The sequence below is a fragment of the Esox lucius genome, chromosome 11 (assembly GCF_011004845.1).
Source record: "Esox lucius isolate fEsoLuc1 chromosome 11, fEsoLuc1.pri, whole genome shotgun sequence".
Taxonomy (NCBI): Eukaryota; Metazoa; Chordata; class Actinopteri; order Esociformes; family Esocidae; genus Esox; species Esox lucius.
This window is the reverse complement of record NC_047579.1, coordinates 5526745-5547894: the sequence shown is the minus strand read 5'-3', so window position 1 is coordinate 5547894 and position 21150 is coordinate 5526745. Positions and strand designations below refer to the sequence as shown.

Genomic DNA, 21150 nt, shown 5'->3' with positions numbered 1-21150 from the left:
TCATTTTAATAAAATATGGCATTTTTAAGTTGATAAACTTAAGTCCCAAAAGTGCTATAAGTTGTTACCTGTAATACATTTTAATAAACTTAAAAAAATATATATACAGCTCTGGAAATAATTAAGAGACCACTGCACTTTTTTCTGTCCTTTCCAAAAAAGTTGAAAAGGAAGGTTTTGAGTGAGGAACAGAAGGGTTAAAATTAAGAGACCACTGCAAATTGAACGCTTCTGTTCCTCACTCAAAACGTTCCTTTTCGACTTTTTTGGAAAGGAAAGAAAAAGGTGCAGTGGTCTCTTAATTATTTCTGGAGCTGTGTATGTGTGTGTGTGTGTGTGTGTGTGTGTATATAAGTTTCTTTGTAAAACATATCCCATTGCATCTGTCTGGCTGTCTAGGCTTTCACTGGTATCGGTTTCAGGCACAGGTATTCACAGGATATTATCAAACACTGTGAGAATGTACTGTTCTCTGCTCTACACCTGATTTAATAGGCAGTGGAGTGACTTACTTTAGTAGTTCGGTACTGTGTGACAGGGCTTAGCAGGAAAGCATCCCATATCTTATGTATCCAGTACAAGTTTCAAGTCAGAAGGTAATGTATTGACTAGGTAAAGGGTGTATGTGAATTACTTACATAGTAAAGACATTGTGTTGGTCCTCAACTGTAAGAGAGGCTATTTGGGGTTAGGGTTCATTTTAGGGTTAGAGGTTGGAAAAAATGTGATTTTTACATGAAGGATTTAGTTCCCCAAAAGTCCTCACAAGTATATTATTGCAAGTATGTGCATGTTCTCGTTGTGAGAACCAGAATTCCTCCAAAGTCTTAATAAGTGTAATAAACCAGAAAAACTATTTTTGGCTTAGGGATGGGGTTTCGGTCAGTGCCACTGTTCTGTGCCAGTATTCTGAAGTAAGCGCCATTGCCTTGCCAGTTAAATAGAACAGTTTACCTGAACGTCGACCATTTAAGGGGTCATAATAGCCCATAACACAAACCAATCCTAGGGGTAGGGTTGGCAGTATGATGGTAATACAGTAAACTGTGATATTTAAAAATGAGGACGTCATGAATTTCAACACTGTCATAAAAGTTAAACTGCCAAATGAATAACTGTCTGTTTGGTTACACTTTAAAGCAGCGCAGGTGCCATTGGCGGTGTAAACTGAAACACTATGGAAATGATTACGCAAGACAGCTATGACATCATATTGCAATTGCACATAACATTGCCCAACACCACCCAGGAGTGAAATGGAAAGCACTCTGTAAACCGCAACTGCTTAAAACTGAACTTTCGGACAAGAGACTAATGTCCACCAACATGGATCCTAACAACCAAGCGTTTAAGAAATATGCCACTGTTTGTTAATTTTCACATCAACAGAACATGACCCTATGATTTGTTGCATTAATGTCAACTCAACCAATTGTGTCAATCAGTGGCAAAATAAAGAATGAACTCAAACGTGCAGCCTGGGCTGTACACAATTACATAACATGAATGCGCTGATAACGATGACAAAGCAGGATTGAAAGGGAACAAGAAAAAACACTTTCATTGTGGTTGGTTAAATATAATATTTTTCTGCCTGCTTATTTATAAAATAGACAAGCTGCATCAAAGCATACGCACACATCTATATGCAATTTGTGGGAGACAACTGTATAGGGGGAGAAATGTTAACTAACATTTTTTAAAGGGCCACTGGCTAATGTTAACTTTTGGGTGTCTATTGGTTTTCCCTAGGAATTTACCTCACAAGCAACACGCTCTTTCTTGTCTTGTTAAGGAGGTCCTAAGATGATGACATTTTCTGTCCTTTTCACAAAAGCAATTTTGTTCCAGTACAATTGATACTATCATAAGTGTGAAAAATATTCGGAACAATTTGGTTTATTTATTTCATAATGATTTGGTTAGGTTGAAAAATGTATTCTCGTGACATCCTTACAAGGTGGTGTATGTGTGTGTCAGGTCCTATTGGATAGTTTCCAGAAAGTAACACAACCCAATAGGAAGCCTCCGATAAAGACCAATAGGATTCCTGAAGACCGGGCACTCATAGAATTCATCCTCTCCCCCTGAACACGCGCCAGCTCTGAGAAGCTGTTCATCTGGGAGGGAAAAGGAGAGGGGGAAGATGGATTAAAGAAAGGAGTGGGAGAAAGGCATCTGTGAGCCATGTCAGTTCAGTTCACTAAAATCATTACAAGTTGGTCTGCACTATTGGCTCCCCTATTGACTGGTGCGGCTCAAGCTGCATATTACAACCTAGAGCCAAGAGAGATGAGGGACTACGATGAACTGATGGCAAAGATCCTAGCCCACTATGACATCATACCTCGAGACAAAGCGCCAAAGTTTGATCGATGGAGATATTAATGGGAGGAGCTGGTGAGGCCTCAGTTATACTCACTGGTCTGGATAGCAAGGAACCGGTTAGAGTGCTGTAAAGAGGGCTGGACATATGGAAAGAATACATTTGCCCCTCAGTACTATGCCCCTCAGTTCCCCCTGAACGATGTGTCAATGGCCACCGAGCCATCTACACCACAAGCCACAACCCCTGGGGGCTCTCACATGCTGGCAGGGTGAGACTACACCAGCAAGGGGGGGGGGGGCACCACACGACAGCTATCCAGGATGCAGGGAGTATGGTCACCTCGGGACATGGAAGACCTCACTGAAGGCCTACGCGGAGAAGAAGAGTCTGAAGCAGTCTCCTGTGTACGGGGTGACATCTGTTCTAACCCAACTGTTATCCTATCATTGGTTACACCAAAGGGACACTGCTCCGTGAGGGCAAGAGTGGTCCCATTTGAAAGTGGCTCTTGTTGTTTACAATGCCCTGACCTTCTATCCATCAATGAAACCAAGCCGACGTAAAAACGGAACCACCAGTCCCCCTGCAAGGGCTAACGCATTCACCTAAAGAGCAACTCAATAAGGCTCACTGTGACAAAGGTCTACCGGCATTGCAAGGGAAACTCCCTTCTAGTGCATCCTCTCAGCCTGGAATTTGGAGGTCCAGGAACAGAGGCCCCAACAACTATTTCGAGACAGCACAGATAACAGCACCTGGCAGGGTTTTGCCTCGGAAAAACCGGATGGGGACTTTGAGCGCCCCACAATCTGTTCAAAGCAACACGGAGCTTTTACCCCTCTAACAGTCAGGGGAATATGGTACGGCCCAACACCGGGACCTGGATCTTGTGCAGAGTCAAGTCCATAGACGGCAAACCCATTGGACCTACAGATGATCTCTCCACCTTACTACTCTTTCAAATGGGGGCTTTTGGCGCAGTTGAAGGGGCCCTATGTACTGGTGAAATACTGCCTCTGTCAACCAGGAAGAAGATATAAGGAGCTGGTATATCTAAATATATTTAAGAAATACCACAAAAGAAGAACCGCCAGCCTGTCGGCCACTGACGGACGAGGCAGGGGTGTGGAAACGAATGCCCAAATTGGGCAACAGACTCTTACCAACAGTCAACATGAGGACCCATGAAAGGTCATCTTGAAATTCCAAAACAGCTTCTCCCCAATCCCAGGTAAAACCCAACTCATTTACCATCACATACGACCAGAACCAGGATGACTATCTGGATACGGCCGTACCGAATCCTAGAGGCACGGCGCACACTGGCCAAGCAGGAAATAAAACATTAGTCTGAGGGTCACTGAACTTTCCACCAGCGAGTGGCCCAGCTCTATAGTCCTGTTTCTCAAGCCTGAAGGCTCCATACAGGTGTGCAATGACATCAGAGGCCATCTCCAGCTTTGGTACCTACCCAACAGCCCGAGTTGATGAGCTCTTTGAATGATTGGGTGAAGTGAAGTACATCACCACACTTGACCAAAAGGATACTGGCAGGTCCCATAGGCCAGCCTATGCAACCCCAGAAGACCTCTTTCAGTATATCTGCCTTCCCATGGCACAGCCACTACCTTCCAAAGCCTCATGGGATAGCCTCCACCAGTCCTCACAACTAGTCTGAGGCCGCATACATAGACAAGGTCATTATCCATGTTTAGGACTAGGAGGAACAGCTCCAGTGGTAGCGTGCGGTACAGTCCCATCTGCATGCAGCAGATCTAACAGCCAACCCTTAAAAGTGTCATCTAAGGAGCGGAGTAGTGTGATGGCAATTTCTAAAATCCAAATAGTTGTATGAAAATGGTAGGTAAGACAGGAGAAATCAATTGCGCAATAAACGGTTTTAATCTTGCTTGCAAGGAGAAAGTATACAGGTTACAAAGTAACAGTGGATAGTCTCTAAATAAAAACATCATTTCGACAGTATTTATTACATAGGAAAAAGGGGTGTGGTAAGATGCTGCCATCTGTTTCATGTCAATCAAACACCTTTCCCTTTGTTCTATCACACACGTCAAATGCTATCTTCCCCAACCTTATCCTTCCTGCCATAATGTTTACTGTAGTGTTTTACTCAGAGAGAATACATTGTATAAAGAAATTTCCACAACAGTAGCTAGCCAGGTTACTGTGTTGAATCAGCAAAATCCAGCCTAAGCATGAGAAAACCAGGGTTATTCCAGACTGGCCATGCCCCGTTCCTTCTTTGGCATAACAGGCAGTTACTCCTGCAATAACCGCCATCCTTCTAACAAACTTCACCAAGAAGCACCAGCCCACTAAAGTTGCGGCAGAACCAGTCCGGCAGACCCCTGACTTCACCCAGGAGTTCATTGGGCTGCTGGACGCCTCCGATTCGGGGCAGGCAGCCGTCCTGGCACAAGGCATGGGTGAAGCAGATATTCTCTGCATAAGGAGGAAGCTCAGAAACCTGGAAAGACGTTATGCTGCCATAGAGAAAGAGGCTCTAGCCTTTGAGTACCTGCTGCACAATCTGCTGGGTCGCAGGTTCTGTCTGGTCACCAATCATGCCATTCATCGTATAACTAGATGGTTCTTAGCATTGCAACTTCTCTCTTATAGCATCATCCACAGGGCTGGTTGCAGGCACGGCAAAGCCGACTCTCTATCCTGACGTGACCAGGATTGCACATTTGGTCTTTGATGGGGACAGTTCTGCTGGCACGCCAAATTTGGGACCCAGCAGCAGCCCCACCGGTCACGTGAGTAACGTGCAAGTAAACACAACCGATGGCACACGGAGGGTTATCTTCTCTTTCCCTGTCCCCTATAAAGCAGGTGCCAGCTTCACAGTTTGAGGAGTTTGGGAATGAGAGAGAACACTCCTGACCTGCGTGTGGGAAGGGAGCGCACAAGTCTGAGTGGATCCCTGCTGAAGCAGAGGGATAAAGACCCCAGCAAGGCAATACAAAAGAAGCACAATGTGTTTCAATTGTTTTGGTTAGAAACAATTACGTACCGTTGTTCCCCCTGACTGTTCACAATTTATTCCGATTTTGCCTCAAGATGGTTTATTAGCATACGCAAATGATGTAAACACACCTTCCTAATAATAAACTGCTACAAAGTCAATTGTCTACATACATTTAGTACCCTACAATGGAGGGATTATGTACTGTAGTTTCTATATGGTTAGTCCATATAGATGCACTTTAACCATATAGTCATTGTTTCATTTCAATTCCAAAATGATGGAATACAGGGCCCAAAAAATAACAATCACTCACTTTTCAAATACGTTTTGAGTATTCATCTATATCTTACCCATCCTCCATTCTCTTTGACCCAGCTCAGTAAATTTCTTTTGAAGTACTCCAAAGTCCACGTCAGAATGTCTTTCACATACTGGGGCAAATGTGCAATCACCACCTAAATAAGATGGAAAAAAAAGAGTTTAACACATGCAAACACAAATACACACAGATTGTACAGTAGGTCCAGTTACAACGAAAAGTAATAAGACTACTTACTTTGACAGCCATTCTCCCTGCCACATAGAACAGCACAGCTATTCTCTCCCAGGTGATGAGACCATCCTCGAAAACTTTTTCTACCACCTTCCAGTAGTTGGACTTGTTGGACATCTTCCCCATCATACTGTTGGAGAGATTGGTTGGGTGGGAATTAGACCAATGTGAACTAACACCAAGAATCACACACTCTATATTCTCTATTTCATGTTGATATGTTTTTAATAAGAATTTGTGGCACAATGGTTACTGTAGGTGTATGAATTGAGTCAGCATATGAGTGGTTTACATCCCACATTTCTTGCCTTTCCCAAATAACACTCCATTTCAGAGAAACTGTGCAACCAATGTAATGTTAAGAATGATAAAGACGTTTCATGGGATACAGTAAATGAAATAACTTATTTGAACAACATAAAATAATGTGGTTTTAACTGAAAACCATTTCTAAATGTTTTAGACTAGAATCTTGTGACACTTCCTGTAGTCTCTGACACTACCTACTACAGTAGAGACCCCGAGGGGCCAATACTGAAAACGGATGTTGCTAGTTTTTTTAAAGTAACTTGCCATCTGAGAACTGTGAACACTTGTGAGTTGTCTGCTTGTATCACTTGCTTGCCGTGTCACATTGGTTACATTGGTATTCAATTCAATGTGAATTCTCATGAAAAACAGTTTGAAAGATTAACCAGGTGTGGTAAAACCCAAAGCAACTGGTATTATGTGAACTCACGTCTTCATCTCCTTGTCATTCTTGAGTGCTTCTCCAATTCTTCGTACAATCAAAGCCAGCTGTAAAATCAACTTCTCCTCGTCCTCGTCCTCGTCCTCATTCTTCACCTTCTCTAAGTAGGTTACCAAATCTTCTGGTGAGGACACGTCCGCTAGCTGGTCCTTCATCACTCTGGGGACGATTGAGCACTTTGCGTTTCAGAAATAACCCTTAATAGACCACCTGTCTAGGCAAGCCTGTTGTAGCCCATTCTGTGTCAAGCCTGTTGTAGCCCATTCTGTGTCAAGCCTGTTGTAGCCCATTCTGTGTCAAGCCTGTTGTAGCCCATTCTGTGTCAAACCTGTTGTAGCCCATTCTGTGTCAAGCCTGTTGTAGCCCATTCTGTGTCAAGCCTGTTGTAGCCCATTCTGTGTCAAGCCTGTTGTAGCCCATTCTGTGTCAAGCCTGTTGTAGCCCATTCTGTGTCAAGCCTGTTGTAGCCCGTTCTGTGTCAAGCCTGTTGTAGCCTATTCTGTGTCAAGCCTGTTGTAGCCCATTCTGTGTCAAGCCTGTTGTAGCCCATTCTGTGTCAAGCCTGTTGTAGCCCATTCTGTGTCAAACCTGTTGTAGCCCATTCTGTGTCAAGCCTGTTGTAGCCCATTCTGTGTCAAACCTGTTGTAGCCCATTCTGTGTCAAGCCTGTTGTAGCCCATTCTGTGTCAAGCCGGTTGTAGCCCATTCTGTGTCAAGCCTGTTGTAGCCCATTCTGTGTCAAGCCTGTTGTAGCCCATTCTGTGTCAAGCCGGTTGTAGCCCATTCTGTGTCAAACTTAACTGTTGTTGCGAACACTGCCAGATTTACCATTAAGCAGAAGAGGCAACTGGCAACAGTAAGGCTCAACATCTTGAACTGGTGTGAACTGGGCATCAAAAATAATTAAAAAAAATAACTTCTTCAGGCCCCCACATCCCCAAAAACTGAATGACCCACTGTTAGTTTTCTGCTCAGCGCATCGCTCTCGTTCTTTGTGGCAGGATGTGAGTGTCCTTTGTGGTAGTGATGTCTGCTTGCTCCCTGTTGAGCTCAACTCCTGCAATGCACGGTTAGAGGCTTGCTGAGGACCAGGACGACTTCACTCTGTCCTTAACCACGGCTGACGGGAGGAGAGTTTTTAATAAAGTGAACCCTCAGAAGTCACCAGGGCTGGATGTCATTCCAGGCCGTGTCCTCAGGGGGTGCACCGACCAGCTAGTGGAGGTTTCCACCTCTGTATTCAACCTCTCCCTGTCTCTCTGCAGTCATCCCTGTACCGAAGATCACCTGTCTGAACGCCTACCGCCCTGTAGCACTGAAATGCTTCGAGCGGCTGGTCAGAACCCAAAACTTCCTGACACCTTGGACCCCCTTCAATTTGCATACCGCCTAATTGATCTACAGTTGATGCCATCGCCCTGACGACACACACCACCCTCTCCCTCCTGGAAAAAGGTAACACATACATGAGGATGCTGTTTGTGGACTACAGCTCTGCATTCAAAACTATTGTGCCCACTAAGCTTGTTCCTAAGCTCAGGACCCTGGGACTTAAAGAAAAAAATCACTTTTTCTGGGTTTTGGGGTGTTCTTTTATGTCTCTGGTGCTTCCACACGCATACAAACTTTGAAAAAAAAAACATCCATGCTGTTTCGAGTGAGATATGGGTTTCTGAATGTCCTCTGTCTTCAGTCTCTGGGTGAGCTGTTAGAAAACTCTGGGTTTTGTTACGTCACAGTCCGAAAAATTTGAATATTCCCACCCTCCACCCCCTCCCAACAGAGCATACCTAATGTCTCCACCGTCTATAGGCTCCACCCACCAGGTACAGCAGTAACTTCTTCTCTGATATCCTCCATGTTGTTACTGATTCAGAAGCACCATGTCAAAGCACCATTTAAACTGTGCTGTTGTTGGCTGTAAAGAGGAGCACAAAACACTCCATCGCGTCCCAGCCGCAGAGGACAGAAGAGCGGCATGGCTTGAATTCATTTTTGAAGGCAATGTCCCTGCTACAGTTGTCAAAAAATTGTCGATTTGTGCTAACCTCTTTGAGACGGGCTGTTTCTCCAACTTCGGTCAGTACAAGGCAGGATTAGCCAAGAAACTTTTGCTAAAAGAGTGCGCAATTCTAACTTTGCGTGGAATACCTGCAGACAAGGGACATGTAAGTAGTTCCATACAATTAGCTGTCTTTATTTTGCAATTCTACACGAACTAACCAAGAAGTGTTTTGGCAAACTAACATTTTAGCTAGCTAGTGTTTTGCCACATAGTACAAGGTAACTCTAACCGCTAGCTTCTAGCTATTAGCATGGTGTCCACATACAAACCCAGATATAATTTCGGGGATTTGCGCAAATAATGCATTTGTTAATATTTTATAATATTATATTTACAAACGGGAATATGTTAGGGCAAAACATGGGCAAATTACGTTAGACCATTACTACTACGCTCTCCCTGCTACCATGGTCACAGTTAGAGTGGGTGTGGGCAAAGGAGCAGCAGCTAATGAATATGCAATGAGCAGCAGAAAACAGAACACTTTGAAAGGGACTGAAACAGAGAGTAATAGAGGGAGGTAAGAATCTTTTCCTACAAGCTATTTCTAGCAAACAACTTCAGAAACATGTTTTATGGAACTTATACACCTATTTTAACTTGTTGAAAAGCATTCATAATATGGGCGCTTTAACACCTCCCTCTGCAATTGGATCTTGGACTTCCTGACGGGCCGACCCCAGGTGGTGAGAATGGGCAACCCCACTGGGTTGCGTACTCGGTCCCCTCATGTACTCCCAGTTCACTCACGAGTGAGTGGCCACACACAGCTCCAACATCATCCTCAAATTCACGGACAACACAACCACACTGTTATGTACATTACTGCCATAATTGCCATATCTAAATGTTCACTAATACTACTCAGATTGCTGCTCTTTCAGTATTCTTTCTTAAACTGCTGTTAGTGTACGTTAGGTGTATTGTTGCTTTATTTTATTGTTATTTTCTGTCTAGCCATATTTGTGCTTACATACTCTTCTTCTTAACTCTCACTACATAGTTGTCGGGAGCCATGTCACAAGAATTTCCTTGTGCAGGATAATGCTGTGTTGTTCAGTGCATTTGACAAATAAACCTTGAAATTTCAAACTATCTTGGTGTCTCTTTTTACGGACTTATTTTTTCAGAGTGACTCATATATTTTTGATGTTTATTTGATCTGCTGGTCTAAATAAATTCTAGAGCAAGAATAAACAGCAAATAGACATTATGTGAACAGAAAAATTGTTAAAGCTGCAAGCAGCAGATGGAAGACAAATACACATAAGGAATAAATTATTGCATTGAACAACCAATTTAAAACTAATTGATTTAAAGGTTATGTTTCAAGACGGTTTCCTACAAATTCCTGGTCCTTTTTGAGTTTGCCATTTTCCCCTCAAGCCTTCTCCTGGGTGGTCATTGGCGCTCATGCTCCTAGAAGATGCCAGAGGCTCTTGGAGTGCTGTGTCTTAGCAGCAAAATTAGTTTGTAGTAGCAGAGCGCAGCCAGCAGGTGGCAGCAAGCACCTATAAAATACTGTCCCTTATTAACTTGCTGGAGTTCAGTGTGAATTTGCATGACAATTGCCTGTCTCAGTTGGATTTCGGGCTCACTACCAAACCTCAAGGACTCATCCACATTAAAAAGCTACAGGTTGCACTTTGTCTTGGAAGCTGAAGGCTTTAGTATGGACCAAATGACTCATAGTAGGTGACTGGTTTGGACCATACTAGGGAGTTTTTCCTAGCCATGGCAAGAACTGCTGATGATCTTTGGTGTATTAGGCTGGGTATCTATACAAGTACAGTGTTTAATGTTAATGTGTAATACCAGTGTTTAATGTTAATGTGTGATACCAGTGTTTAATGTTAATGTGTGATACCAGTGTTTAATGTTAATGTGTGATACCAGTGTTTAATGGTAATGTGTGATAACAGTGTTTAATGTTAATGTGTTTTACCAGTGTTTAATGTTAATGTGGGATACCCAGTGTTTAATGTTAATGTGGGATACCCAGTGTTTAATGTTAATGTGGGATACCCAGTGTTTAATGTTAATGTGGGATACCCAGTGTTTAATGTTAATGTGGGATACCCAGTGTTTAATGTTAATGTGTGATACCATTGTTTAATGTTAATGCGTTATACCAGTGTTTAATGTTAATGCGTTATACCAGTGTTTAATGTTAATGCGTTTTACCAGTGATTACTGATAATGCGTTTTACCAGTGATTAACGTTAATGTGTGATACCCAGTGTTTAATGTTAATGCATTTTATCAGTGATTAATGTTAATGCGTTTTACCAGTGATTAATGTTAATGTGTGATACCAGTGTTTAAAGTTAATGTGTGATACCAGTGTTTAATGGTAATGTGTTATACCCATTGTTTAATGTTAATGTGTGATACCCAGTGTTTAATGTTAATGCGTTTTACCAGTGATTAATGTTAATGCATTTTACCAGTGATTAATGTTAATGTGTGATACCAGTGTTTAATCTTAATGTGTGATACCAGTGTTTAATGGTAATGTGTTATACCCATTGTTTAATGTTAATGTGTGATACCCAGTGTTTAATGTTAATGTGGGATACCCAGTGTTTAATGTTAATGTGGGATACCCAGTGTTTAATGTTAATGTGGGATACCCAGTGTTTAATGTTAATGTGGGATACCCAGTGTTTAATATTAACGTAGCGCCAGAGATTTGGGTCTCCATTAGATGATCGACAACAAGAACTCTGGGAAGGTGACTGGGGTGGGAGGAAGGTGTATGTTTTCGAAGGCCTGTGTTTTCACCCCTTGTGATGATGTAAATATAGATGGAAGAAATTCATTGATGTGAACAATGGTTGACATGGGTTTTCATCTACACTGAAATAAATTATAAACCCAACACTTTTGTTTTTGCCCCCATTTATCATGAGCTGAACTCCAAGATCTAAGACTTTCTCTATGTACCCAAAAGGCCTATTTCTCCCAAATAATGTTCACAAATCTGTCTAAATCTGTGTTAGTGAGCACTTCTCCTTTGCTGAGATAATCCATCCACCTCACAGGTGTGGCATATCAAGATACTGATTAAAAGCATGATTATTGCACAGGTGTGCCTTAGGCTGGCCACAATAAAAGGCCACTCTAAAATGTGAAGTTCCATCACACAGCACAATGCCACAGATGTCGCATGTTTTGAGGGAGCGTGCAATTGTTCTGAGCTTTTTGACACTCACGGCATCGGAACAATGTTCTGAAACATTTCTTGTCACCTAATGGCAGGTGCCCCCCCCAAAATAAATTTATATTAAAATTTGGGTGGGAAAATGACAGATTATAATATCATGGCTTTACCACAAAACCACCACACTTCCCTTTTGGCTTTTTGGTAGCTAATCTTTTTGGTAGCTAACCTGATAATAAACTGCCACCTTAACGTGGTGGAGGGATTTGAGTACCCGAGTGACTCTAGGAGCTATGTTTTCTGGGGCTATATGCCCCTGGTAGGGTCTCCCAAGGCAAACAGGTCCTAGGCGACGGGTCAGACTAAGAGCGGTTCAAAACCCTTTAATGATGAGTAACATTTTGAGGACCGTGACATCGCCCGGAATGGCGCAGCCGGGGCCCCACCCGGCCGGGCTCAGCCCGAAGGAGCGATGTGGGGCCGCCTTCCCGTGGGCTCACCACCTGCAGGAGGGACCATAAGGGGTCGGTGCGGAGAGGATCGGGCGGCAGTCGAAGGCGGGGGCCTCGACAACCCGATCCCTGGACACAGAAACTAGCTCTAGGGACGTGGAACGTCACCTCGCTGGCGTGGAAGGTGCCTGAGATCGTGCATGAGGTTGAGAGGTTCCGACTAGAGGTAGTCGGGATCACCTCTACGCACGGCTTGGGCTCTGGAACCACACACCTTGAGAGAGGATGGACTCTTCACCACTCTGGAGTTGCCCATGGTGAGAGGCGGCGGGCTGGTGTGGGTTTGCTTATAGCTCCCCAGCTCTGCCGCCATGTGTTGGAGTTTACCGCGGTGAACGAGAGGGTTGTTTCCCTGCGCCTACGGGTCGGAGATAGGTCACTCACTGTTGTTTGTGCCTACGGGCCGAACGTCAGTGCAAAGTACCCGACCTTCTTGGAGTCTCTGGGAGGGGTGTTGGAAAGTTCTCCGACTGGGGACTCTATCGTTCTACTGGGGGACTTCAACGCCCACGTGGGCAACGACAGTGACGCCTGGAGGGCCGTGATTGGGAGGAACGGGCCCCCTGATCTGAACCCGAGCGGTGTTCAGTTATTGGACTTCTGTGCTAGTCACAGTTTGTCCATAACGAACACCATATTCAAGCATAAGGGTGTCCATCAGTGCACGTGGCACGAGGACACCCTAGGCCGTAGGTCGATGATCGACTTTGTTGTTGTTTCATCTGACCTGCGGCCGTATGTGTTGGACACTCGGGTGAAGAGAGGGGTGGAGCTGTCAACTAATCCCCACCTGGTGGTGAGTTGGATCCTTTTTTTAATTATTATTTTTTATTTATTTAAAAGGGACAAGGCACATTAATAAAAAAAGATTGTTTACACTCAAAATGTAAATGCCCCAGAGTTAGCTAAAAAGCTATTTTTCATCTGTAGTCCCTTGGCAGGTCAACACAACATCATGTTACACAAATAAAATACCAGACAAATCCGATGGCGGGGGAGGAAGCTGGACAGACTCGGCAGGACCAAGCGTACTGTAAGGGTCTGCTTGGAACGTCTGGCCGAGTCTCCAGTCAGAGAGATATTTAACTCCTAATTCCGGCAGAGCTTCGACTGGATCCCGAGGGAAGGGAGTCCGAGTGGACCATGTTCTCCACCGCCATTGTCGAAGCGGCAGCTCGGAGCTATGGCCGTAAGGTCTCCGGTGCCTGTTGAGGCAGCAATCCCCGAACCCGGTGGTGGACACCGGAAGTAAGGGATGCTGTCAAGCCGAAGAAGGAGTCCTATCAGGCCTGGTTGGCTTGTGGGACTCCTGAGGCAGCTGACGGGTACCAACAGGCCAAGCGGACTGCAGCCCGGGTGGTTGTGGAGGCAAAAACTCGGGCCTGGGAGGAGTTCGGTGAGGCCATGGAGAAGGACTATCGGCTGGCCTCGAAGAGATTCTGGCAAACCATCCGGCGCCTCAGGAGAGGGAAACAGTGCCCTACCAATGCTGTTTACAGTAGAGGTGGGCAGCTATTGACCTCAACTGGGAATATCGTCGTGTGGTGGAAGTAGTACTTCGAGGATCTCCTCAATCCTGCCATCACGTCTTCCATTGAGGAAGCAGAGGATGAGGGCTCAGAGGTAGACTCGTCCATCACCTGGGCTGAAGTCACAGAGGATCCGCCCTGAGTACCTCAAGTCTCTGGATGTTGTGGGGCTGTCTTGGTTGACACGCCTGTGCAACATCGCGTGACGGTCGGGGACAGTGCCTCTGGGATGGCAGACCGGAGTGGTTGTCCCTCTTTTTAAGAAGGGGGATCGGAGGGTGTGTTCCAATTACAGGGGGATCACACTTCTCAGCCTCCCTGGGAAAGTCTATGCCAGGGTACTGGAGAGGAGAATACGGCCGATAGTAGAACCTCGGATTCAGGAGGAACCGTGTGGTTTTTGTCCGGGCCGTGGAACACTGGACCAGCTCTATACCCTCTACGGGGTGCTGGAGGGTTCATGGGAGTTTGCCCAACCAATCCACATGTGTTTTGTGGATATGGAGAAGGCATTCGACTGTGTCCCTCACGGCATCCTGTGGAGAGTGTGTCGTGGAAAACACTTCAGATTTCCAGACAATAAAAGATGCAAAGACTCAGGAGCCTTCGAATCCAAATGTAGACTTTATTGACGTCATAAAGCCATGCTGATCTGCAGAGCAACCAAGCCATGTTGGTCTGCAGAACAACCGACTTCCAAACATTAAACACACCTTTTTATACAGTATGGTTATACAATGACATTAGGTCCTCCCATTATGCTAATTTCTGGATGGATCCTTCTCGAATTTTCCATCATGTTTTTCACAACCCTCTGGGATTCGCTCCCCCAGCCACTACTCATCATGACTCAGCATATTCTCTGAAATGGAAAGATTTCCTTATCTATGGGCTCCCTCATCCTCCCAAGATTTTGCCAAGACAGTCAAGGACAAGCTACAGGTCCTTCTGTCCTCAATATGAGATAACAACAACCACTCATTGCACTGACCATGGGAACAATAGTTCATCACTCTCTCTTAACCATTAAACTGTTTGGGAAAATAATATGAGCCCTGGTTAAATGTTTTATCAATTAACACTCAATTAATATACAGGTGATCACATGAGATGTTCTGTGTACTCTTCATCAGGTTAATGTGAAATAACATTTTGTGAAAATATCCCTACAAGTGCTTCGGGAATATGGGGTCCTGGGTCCTTTGCTAAGGGCTGTCAGGTCCCTGTACGACCGAAGCAGGAGCTTGGTCCGCATTGCCGGCAGTAAGTCAGACTTATTCCCAGTGCATGTTGGACTACGGCAGGGCTGCCCTTTGTCGCCGGTTCTGTTCGTAATTTTTATGGACAGAATTTCTAGGCGCAGCCAGGGGCTGGAGGGTGTCAGGTTTGGGGACCACACGATTTCGTCTCTGCTCTTTGCGGATGATGTTGTCGTGTTGGCCCCTTCAAACCAGGACCTTCAGCATGCACTGGGACGGTTTGCAGCTGAGTGTGAAGCGATGGGGATGAGAATCAGTACCTCCAAATCCGAGGCCATGGTCCTCAATCGGAAAAGGGTGGCTTGCCCACTTTAGGTTGGTGGAGAGTGCCTGCCTCAAGTGGAGGAGTTTAAGTATCTAGGGGTCTTGTTCACGAGTGAGGGAAGGATGGAACGGGAGATTGACAGACGGATCGGTGCAGCTTCTGCAGTAATGCGGTCGATGTATCAGTCTGTCATGGTGAAGAAAGAGCTGAGCCGTAAGGCGAAGGACCAACAGCATATTAGGTAGGTGGTCATGATGTTTTGGCTCATCAGTGTACATACACTTCAGACTTTTATTTTGAAGACACAATACAAAAATCTGAAGTCTTACTGTTGCTGCTGAACTTATATTATGTTTAACTGCAGACTTTTATTGTGAAGGCAAAATATGAAAACCGGAGGTCTTATTGTTACTGCTCAATCTCTAATGTTGCCTGCATGACGCTACTGTATTGTAGCCCATTGTAGCTATCGAGTTGTGACACTAAGCTACCTAGCTAGCTTATTAACTTTGGTTGTCACTCAGAAGATGTTTACCTTCTCTATATAAATGTGACAGCTTATGGTTAGGCTAAGGATAGGGACAAGCATTAACCCTGCTAAAATGTCCTATCCAAACATTTACCTAGAGTCTAAAATGCAATCTCCTTCTTCTCTATTGAGTCAATCACATAACCCTATCAAACATTACTCAAATCAAACAGTCCCCAAAATCATTCTGGGCTAAAGCACCAGAAACCCAGTCCTGGTGACATCCCTGTTTCAAATGGCCTACATGCCAGGAACTGTGCCAGTATGAGCAGGTTCTTGTAATTAACATATTTACTCAGATTTTGGTTGCTGAATTAAGAACAGGTTTTGCCTGATGTGAGTCATTTTTCTGGGAAGTGATCAGTGTATTGAAATAACGTGAAACACAATCATTCAATTATTACTGCAAAACATATGGACATTTTCTGATATATTACAATACTGAAAATATAATGTATTTGTGAGGTTCTCACGCCATTCCAGCTCCTCCCCGCCACGCTCCTCACCTACCACTGTTACGCTCCCACTCCCCGATATGTATGAACGCATCCCGCAATCCAGATCACAATCACCAGAATACTAAACACCTGTGTCCAGTTTCCTTCTCTATTTAACCTGTGCTCTGCCTCCACTCCAGTGTGAGGTATTGTTCGTAGGACCTGCCAAGCAGTTATCGCTCGTCGTATTTGCCTGTTTGACTCCCAGCCTGTTATTTCGCTCTCTTCCCGTCCCTGTCCTTTCGTGTTATTTAGAAACCTGCATCCTGACCAGTCTGCCCGCTCCTTGGATTCTCCTACTGCCTAACCCTGCCTGTACTGTTGCCATCGTGGACTGATCACCTGGTATCCTGACCTGCCTGCCTGCCTCTGGTTTCTCCTCTCCGTGCCTTAGCCTTCGTGGATTGATCTCCTGGTTACTGAACCTTTTTGCTCCTGCCTACTCCTCTGTACAGAAATAAATCAACAGTTGCGTTTCTGCAATTGGAACCACACCCCCCTGGTCTCGGTGTTCATTACAGTATGGCTTTAATGCTGAATGGACTACAGAAAATATAATTATTTTGTTGACAATATTACTGCAATCATCATGAGTGTCGTGTAAACAAATTAATCAATAATGTACACTACGTGCCTGCCTCCTTCTGATTCTTTGATAAAGTCCCTATTGCATACATAACAATATGCTATAGCGAAGTGTTCTTATCAGTCAGAGAGTCACAGCAACTGACATTTCTGGAAGTGTATAGTTAACCTAATTCAAATGTTAACGCAATCCCACATTCATTTTCCACTTTTGCCTGCATTTTTTCTGTCAATATGAAAATGAAAAAGCAATCATGTGATTTGCATTTGAATTTCCATGTACTGTAATGCTCATTTGCTGTCAGTATTAACCTGTTAATAAAACATAATTTGGCATTTCATTTTCAAAGTCATGCCCCGCCTTGTAATTCACTTAAATGTTAAGGCAAACTGTAAAATGAAAATGCAATTATGCACTTTTGCAAAATTATCTGAGTCAATACAAAAATGTAAATGCAATAATGTGATGGAAAATGGTTGGGAGCCACTGCTGTAGTGAAATCTTGGGATTATCAAGCCTGAAAATAAACTGTTAGATACCACCTCAATGTCAACAAGCTCTTTGGAATGGTTGCACAAAAGCCTAAAACCAGGTTGAGACTGATGACATTGAGACTTTGCTGCGGATGGACATTTTAACAAGACAATGACCCCAAACATACATCAAAATCAACACAAAAATGGTTGCGGGACCACAAACTCAATGTTTTGTAATGGCCATCTCTGTGACGACTACGACCTCTGCTGGTGCACCTCCCCCTGCAGCGGGCGGGCCCCGGCGGTCGACGTCACCGGCTTTCTAACACCACCGTCTCATCATGCATTTCACCGGTGTCTCGTTTCGTGCACCTGTTCATCATCATCCTGTTTCCCCCGGTATATATGTTCCCTCTGCTCCCCCTGTCTTTGTGTGTGATTGTTCTCTGCCACAGTCAGAGCTGTATGCGCTTTGTTAAGACGCTCGTTCTGTTTATTTGTTCTATTGATATATATATAAAAACCTTCATCCGCCACGCCTTCTCCGGTTCCTCCTTTGCTTCCTCAACCTAAGCCGTGACAATCTCAGTCTCCAGAATTTCCAGCACCCTTTATACCCTGCTCATTGCACTATTGTCTCATCAGTCTTACTATGTTATTGTTTTGGTTTATTATGTGTATTTATGTGTACTGTATATTGTAGTCGGTGAATCTTGTTGAGTGTCCTTTGTTTAAGTTTTTTATGAGTAAGCACATCATGAGCCTGTATCCAGAGTCAAATTCCTCGTATGTGAACACATGCCTGGCGAATAAAGCTGATTCGGATTCTGGTTGAACACTGGGCTAGCGGTCCAACTTATTGTTGCATGCTTGACAGTATCGAAGAGCAACGTTCAGGTCATATCTTTGCAGATGCCAGATTACTGGCAAATATATTGTCTAACGATCCCAACAATATGTACACTTAACTATTTGGCAGATATCTAACTCCATATAGGTGCCGGCCATGGGTGGAAACCAAAATAATCTCCACAGAATTGGGCAGGTTACAACACAAACTTTTTTTCTTACTTGGTCTGAACCCTGATTCTACTGGCCTGATGTGAAATAATAAAAAAGTAAATGCTATTGTGTTATGCAGATATATTTAACATAAATATAATTTAATCACAATATTGATTTATACCACAGGTTTGCATGTGACATGAGAGCTGACAAAAGCAATTGCTGTTTACATAAATATGATGCAACAATTACGTTTTAATCAGTGGTTATCAAAATATTACTATAAATATAATTTTCATCTTTTCAGGATGATACTTGCTTATTTAATGCAACATAAAAGCAAAAATGTAGTTCAAATATTTATGGTTACATAAATATGGCACAATAAAGTATGTACATTTATTTGGCTGACTGTCTTCTTGTGTGTCACTGCTAGCAAGGGTATAGGCAGGCGTGGTTAACATAACACTTTTCCACACGCCATGTCCATATGGTTTCTCTATCCGTATTCCGTGAATGGTTTCTCCCTCTTCACAACATGGTAGGCAGTTGCAATTCGTTTTTCAATTTAGGTACGTGCCTCCTCATTCATCCGGAGCAGGCAGGTGTTCATTAGTGCAGCTGCAGGGCTATCAGCAGCACATTTGGCTGCAATTAAACACGCAACAAGCTGCAGGGACTCAAGAGTAGGTTTTTGGTAGTAATTCGTTCCCTTGATGAATGACCCCGCCTTATCGGCTTTCGTCGAGTTTTTGACCCACAGAACCGGTTCTTATATTCTTGTATTGAATTTGCTTTGCCTCGTATGACGCAATGTTTCGGGTCTTGCTCTAGAATGCACTATGAACTGATTGGTCAAAACGAATACGTTAAATAATCAATAAATCCATTATTAGCACTTTGTAGTATATACTGTCAAAAGGTTTGTTTTATTTATTTAAAAAAGGTTTTATAATTAAATTAAAAAGAAAGTTGTAGATTTGGTGTTTGTAGAATATTTGTATATATTTTCTAACATTAACAATAGAAATATCTGGCGATTTTAATGTAGTGTTTACAGTATCAGCAGCAAGCACAGATGTATATTTTGAATCTCGAATGTGAAACTTCACCTCAGGCTATACATTTCTTAGTAGAATGCGCGTTCTGTCTTCCGCTAATTGTATCCATTCATTTATTTGATATATAGCCTACTGTTTGAGCAAGCATAAGTAACGTATCTGGCCCATGGACAAATAGGTTTATAAACGCGCATTTGTCTGTATCAGAACACGTATTTGTACTGGATTACTCAGTTGAGTCTGAACTGTTAAGAATATATTTTAATAAAATATACATAAATAGCTAAAAACATGCAAAAGCGATAGGTAAGTGTATATGTGAATATCGCGCCATAACTCCAGCAATGTGATATAGGAATACCTAAACTTTAGTTACTCCTTAAGTGCGCATCTGGGATCTGTACGTTTTAGTAAAAAAAAAAAAAACGTATGTAAAAAAAGCAAAGAACTAAATGTCAACGGACATGTCATTTTTATTTCTATGTAGGTTATTTGTAAAATCAACTCACCTATTCAGTACAGCCTCTCCTACACGATATTCTGTTGCCCAAATTCAAAGGAAACGAAACCATTGAAGACAGACATTTAACCCGATAAGAGAGATACTGAATCATGTTTGTTGTTAATAATAGTGACATCTTACTGATTCCAAATAGCAATAATAATAGAAAGTTGAAGAACGACAAATTGTAAACTAATTCGACTGCAGTTTCAGTGATTAGAAAAGTTGCTTTGGCAGACCTACCTGACAACCGAACAGGAGCCATGGGGGGTTTGTGCCGTCTAGCACGCCAATGAATCTACTGACATACCTAGGTTTCCTGTAGGTTTTTGTTAAGTTAGCTGACTTACGCAGGCTTAATTTGACGTGAAAGTATAAGCGAAGAGTCTTTTCTATATAGTTATTTATTCCATACATATACACGGCCCTGTTCTTCCGTCCTCACATTGCATACAAGTGAACTCAACCGGCATACATTGCATACGCTCAGGTATGAGAGAACGTAATACCTCAAATATAGCAACCAACACTATTACCGTAATGTATTGATAAGAGTGTTATCCAAAAATGATATTTAACCGTTTTTAGCGTTACCTATGATGTTAGTTTTAATCTATCCTATTCGCGTTAGAAACTATTATATCTCTCTAATTCATCTCAATTTCAAAATCGACCTAATTCCTCTCTCATTGTAAGCCATGCGCTTGCGCATTTTCATGGGTCCACATATGTGCAATAGCCCAATGGAGAAATTTTGCGGGACTTAAAATAAATATATACACCACGAAATAATGTAATATTTAAATGATAAATAAAGGAAAGTAAAACATGTAATATATTTAATGGTGTTTTTCTACATTTTATAATTTATTTCACAATTTCATATTACTCGAATTTTTTATTTCATGTTCGCAGTCACTGAAATCTGTCAATTTCACCCATCTACGTTGAAAGGGCGGGCTATACCGAATAGTGTTTTTTGATTGGTGCATCGCAAGTATAGTTTCAAGGGACTGTAAAAAAATTAGCTGGCTAGATTGAATACATTTTGGATTTTGTTGTTAAGGTCAGAAAAC

General features: G+C 43.1%; 1 protein-coding gene across 2 annotated transcripts; it reads right to left on the bottom strand.

Moving 5' to 3' along the window:
* Nucleotides 1-309: 309 nt before the first annotated feature.
* Nucleotides 310-20540, bottom strand: LOC105031447 (apoptosis regulator BAX-like). 2 transcript variants are annotated; one of them, XM_010905877.5, is made up of 6 exons: nucleotides 20318-20540; nucleotides 20082-20112; nucleotides 6614-6784; nucleotides 5878-6004; nucleotides 5672-5776; nucleotides 310-2120 (listed from the first exon to the last, which is right to left on the bottom strand). In XM_010905877.5, the coding sequence occupies exons 1-6, from the start codon at nucleotides 20337-20339 to the stop codon at nucleotides 1977-1979; spliced, it is 600 nt and encodes a 199-aa protein (XP_010904179.2). In that variant the 5' UTR covers nucleotides 20340-20540; the 3' UTR covers nucleotides 310-1976. The 2 variants fall into 2 exon arrangements, with proteins under 2 accessions (XP_010904179.2, XP_019906503.2); XM_020050944.3 differs by lacking the exon at nucleotides 310-2120 and adding an exon at nucleotides 5126-5237.
* Nucleotides 20541-21150: the final 610 nt, after the last annotated feature.